The sequence below is a fragment of the Gavialis gangeticus genome, unplaced genomic scaffold (assembly GCF_001723915.1).
Source record: "Gavialis gangeticus isolate Ggan-Ray unplaced genomic scaffold, GavGan_comp1, whole genome shotgun sequence".
Classification (NCBI taxonomy): Eukaryota; Metazoa; Chordata; order Crocodylia; family Gavialidae; genus Gavialis; species Gavialis gangeticus.
The window spans coordinates 21,167,842-21,171,927 of record NW_017729032.1 but is presented as its reverse complement, the minus strand read 5'-3'; the positions used below and the strand labels follow the sequence as shown (position 1 = coordinate 21,171,927).

Sequence of the window (4,086 nt, the reverse complement as noted above, 5' to 3'; positions counted from 1 at the left end):
CACGCACAATGTCCAAGTGTCCGCTGTAGGAAGCACGATGCAGAGGTGTGTACTGATCTTCATCTTGAACATTTACTGGAGCTAGATTTTGTGAAAGGAGCTTTTGTACTGTACTAAGCTAAGAAAGAAAGACAGGCAGTTTAATATAACACTCCCCAATGAGATGCGCTCCTTTTGCTTCCAAATAGAAACCAACTGATACACTGTTAAACAAACAAACCTGCCCCTCTCAAAAATCCATGTGGTTGTGATTATAAACATTTTTCTAAGACAAAAATAAGTTTTTAAATTAAATCAATTATTTTACTGCTGCTGTTTCCTTTGGGAACATGAGATGAATGTGTTGGTACAGTATGTAGCTACACAAAAATAAGAGTATTCATGGACAGATTTACATCTGTTATACCTTTTTTTTTTTTTTTTAAAAGGAGAGTACCCCTTCTTGTGGGTGCCCCCTTCCAGACGTGGAGCGGGGTGGGGGGCTTCTGATCACAAGCAGCGGAGGCGATGGTGGCAGCGTGCAGGTGTGTGGTGGTGGCACTTCCACACTTCTCTGTACTGCCACTGCGTACCCCCTGGGGCCTTCCCAAGAACCCCCGGTTGACAACCCCTGCATTATACAAACTGGTAAATGCACCAATCCTCATGATTCTGAAGAATAATGTGTTATTAAGGGGGGTTTATTTTTGGTCAAAAATAGCTAGCTTCCTTGCCACAAAACCACAATTCATCATCTGTGCATGTAGCATAGTGTTGGATATAAACAGACCAGGTCTGTTTAAAAAACAACCACCCAATCCACAAAACAAAACTTAAAATAATTTCTCTCATTGATAAATAGGGACATTTTCAGTACTGTATCAGAGCATTTTCCACTTAGCATATGTGTTTGTGGCCTCAGTTCAGTAAATCACAACCAAATGCTCAATATTTTTCTGGCCCACTGTCTAGTTATTCCTGGTCTCTCGTCTTTTTCACAGCCTTGTAGGCTGTTTTTAGTTCTTTCAAAAATTGTGGATCAACCAATGGAGACCAGTCTTTAGCAGCAACTAGGGTTTCAGTTTCTGGTTGAGCAGGAAATGGAGGGAAAGCAAGCTGAAGATTAAGCTCTGTTTCTGATGTATGCATCCATAACTCTGGAAAAACTCCCCCCCTCCATTCTACCTTCACAAAAGCAAGGTGTGTGTCTTATTTGAGGGAGTGTGGTATAAAAGAAAAATATGGTGTTCAACAATGCTTTTGTTTTTAAAGTAGCTGAGTAGCTTTAACAAAATGCAAACTTACTGTTTTTAAGTGATGGACCTATTCTCACCATTCAAATGTATTGCCATTTACCAGAAATAATAGCATACTTGCTAGGCTCATAATTTACATGAAAATACCCAGAATGCTCTTTTGGTTCGTAACAACCTCAGAAAAGCACTAGCATTTGAGCGTTGGATAAAAATCAAGGTCACGATCCTACAAGCTAATCTGCAGAGACAGCTCAACTTGTGCAGAGATCCTCAGACTTCAAAATGGGTGACCTACACTGAGCTGCTGGCAGGCTTTGGCCCAAATGGTTAGGCCGAATAAGTGGGCTCCTAGTATAATTTATATATACAGAAGTGTGTGTATATCTGTATTTATATAGATAGATAATTTGTGTGTTTAACATGTTTGATTTAGATGCTGATTTGAGGGAGTACACCATCAGACACATGCAAAGCACATCAGCTTACCCGATTGTTTTCAGCTGCCCAGAGCAGCAGCCTATCTGGATTCTTTTCCAGTTGCTTTTCTTGCATTTGGTACCACTCCTCGCTTTTCTCTTGCTCATCTTCCTCATCCTCAGACTGCCCTGACCAGAAGCTCTGAGTTCCTATGGGAATTAGATGCCTATGCGTTTCCAGCAATTCAAGTTGATTAAAATTCTCAGTGAACTCCTGAAGCTTCTCTCTCCCATCTTCCACAGCACCTATATTTTTCACATCTGAGCTCCCACTTTCACTCATTTCTAATTAGCATCTGCAAGTGCCAAATGTTCAAAATTAAACACTTCATTTTTTCCATGCACCTTTTTTTCCAGTCATGTATGCCTCACTCCCACAGAACAAATACATACATGTGTGTGCATGCGCGCGCACACACGCAGCCAACATAAGTTAACCGATGGCTGCAAAGACGAGAGCAACATCATGCTCTGAAGCACCGTTTGTACCTCTTCCTGGCATCACCGAGCTGCTCTGGACCACCCCTAGCAGTATGAGCCCGACCCCAAACCACCATCCCCAATGCAGGAGGCTGCATCCTGTAGCATTTCGCTCACCCCAGCCAAGGCAGATCCCTCTGGCTGGCACAAAGCATCTCACAGAGACTAATCACCAAGAAGGAATCCTGGTTCTTTCCGATTAAAAAAAAAAAAAAAATCCCCAATTTTTGGATTAAAGAAAAAAACCCACATTTTCCCATGATTCAAACAAAGCACTGTTAATATATAGATGTAGATATAGTGGCGTTTCATTTTAATTGTGGAAAAATGTGGATTTTGGGTTACTTTTCTTAATCAAAAAGCAGGTTTTTTTTTTTTAAGTCAGAGAAAACCAGGATCCCCGCTAATCACCTGCCCTGCCCCGGGGCTGAGGCAACCCCCACGGCTTGGGCTGCAATGAAAAGCGGCTGGGAGACCCCCTCAGCCATCGCTACCTGCTCCACTGCTGCCTGCCTGCCTGCCTAACCCTGCCCCGCTCCCCTCCTCTACCCGGCGCCCCGCAGGCCGAACCCCGCCCGCCTCGTGCCCACCCGCGTCTCCAGGCCACGGGGCGGAGCCAGCACCGCCCCCCTCCAGAAACCACCTGGAACAGGAACACTTCCGGCCGACACTCACTACCCCCATCTCTCGGCTTCTCTGGCGGACGGATGGTGAGCGCAGGATTTGGGTCGGGGCCGTTCTCGCGAGAGGATGCGCGCGCCTCCGCGTTGCTATGGGAACCGGAGGCGCGGCTGGGCCTAGAGCCCCTGCGCTAGGCGCCGCCTGATTGGGGCGGGGCGAGCCCTCGGCGCGAGGCCTGTCCGTGTCAGCGTCCGCTTCCGCTCCCGCTCCCGCTCGGACCCGGCCGCGCCTCCTTCGTCCCGCCACCGCTCTCGACATGGGGCCCAGCACCGCTCAGTGAGCTCCCGGGGGGCGCCCGCGCCGCGTGGGGCGGGGTGGGGGAGGGGCAGGGATTTATCAGGCAAGGTTGAGGTGGGCTATTTAGGAGGTGTTACGTCGCTAGCCGTGTTTCTGAACCCTGCGCTGCTCTGACATCCTTTGCAGGGTGCAAAGAGGTAAGCGTAGGTGCATCCCTGCCCGCTTGCTCCTCCTTCCTCCCCCTGACTGCCCCGTCCCTGGTTCAGGACGTCAGCGCATATTTGTGTCCCCTCCGCTCCTCCTCCTCGCTCCTCAGCCCCCTCTGCACTCAGCAACGCCCAGCCCTGCGCCAGGAGGTGCACTGCAGTAAACGAGTTAGTTTTGGAAACGGGGTGCTGCTCAGTTCCCCAAAGTTTTGGAAGAGTGTGCAGAGTCTAAAACGAATGAGTGCCACTGCTCTGTAGGTTATTTTAATACTTTATTGGCTTTTGTAACTTACTGCATTAATCTTCTTTTTGTTCCTGTGGTTTGTTTGTTTTTTTTATAGAAGATATTTTGCTGTCCTGCAAGCTGCCCCTTGCCTTTCATAGATTTCATAGACATTAGGGCTGGAAGGGACCTCCGGAGATCATAGAGTCCAGCCCCCCACCCAAAGGGCAGGAAGTCAGCTGGGGTCATAGGATCCCAGCAAGATAAGCATGCAATTTGCTCTTGAAGGTGTTCAGTGTAGGTGCTTGAACCACCTCTGATGGCAGGCTGTTCCAGACCTTGGGGGCTCGGACAGTAAAGAAATTCTTCCTTATGTCCGGCCTGAAATGGTCTCACAGTAGTGTATGACCGTTCGACCTCGTCATCCCTTGGGGTGCTCCGGTGAGCAAACGTTCCCCCCGGGAACTGGTGGTTACCCTGATAAACTTATAGGAGGCCATCAGATCACACTTGAGCCTGCGCTTTTCCAGGCTAAAGAGCCCCATGGC

At 48.2% G+C, this 4,086-nt stretch overlaps 2 protein-coding genes across 2 annotated transcripts in view; one reads left to right on the top strand and one right to left on the bottom strand.

Moving 5' to 3' along the window:
* The window catches only part of ANKRD49 (ankyrin repeat domain 49), a 7,896-nt gene extending 5,471 nt beyond the window's left edge, over positions 1-2,425 (bottom strand). The window contains exons 1-2 of the mRNA XM_019524679.1: positions 1,722-2,425; positions 4-118 (exon numbers count right to left, since the gene is read on the bottom strand). Of these exons, the coding sequence (XP_019380224.1) occupies positions 4-118; positions 1,722-1,994 (388 nt within the window). The 5' untranslated portion in view covers positions 1,995-2,425. The remainder of the gene's footprint in view (positions 1-3; positions 119-1,721) is intronic.
* A 612-nt stretch (positions 2,426-3,037) lies between these two features.
* The window catches only part of MRE11 (MRE11 homolog, double strand break repair nuclease), a 40,538-nt gene continuing 39,489 nt past the window's right edge, over positions 3,038-4,086 (top strand). The window contains exon 1 of the mRNA XM_019524678.1: positions 3,038-3,148. Coding sequence (XP_019380223.1) covers positions 3,129-3,148 — 20 coding nt within the window. The 5' untranslated portion in view covers positions 3,038-3,128. The remainder of the gene's footprint in view (positions 3,149-4,086) is intronic.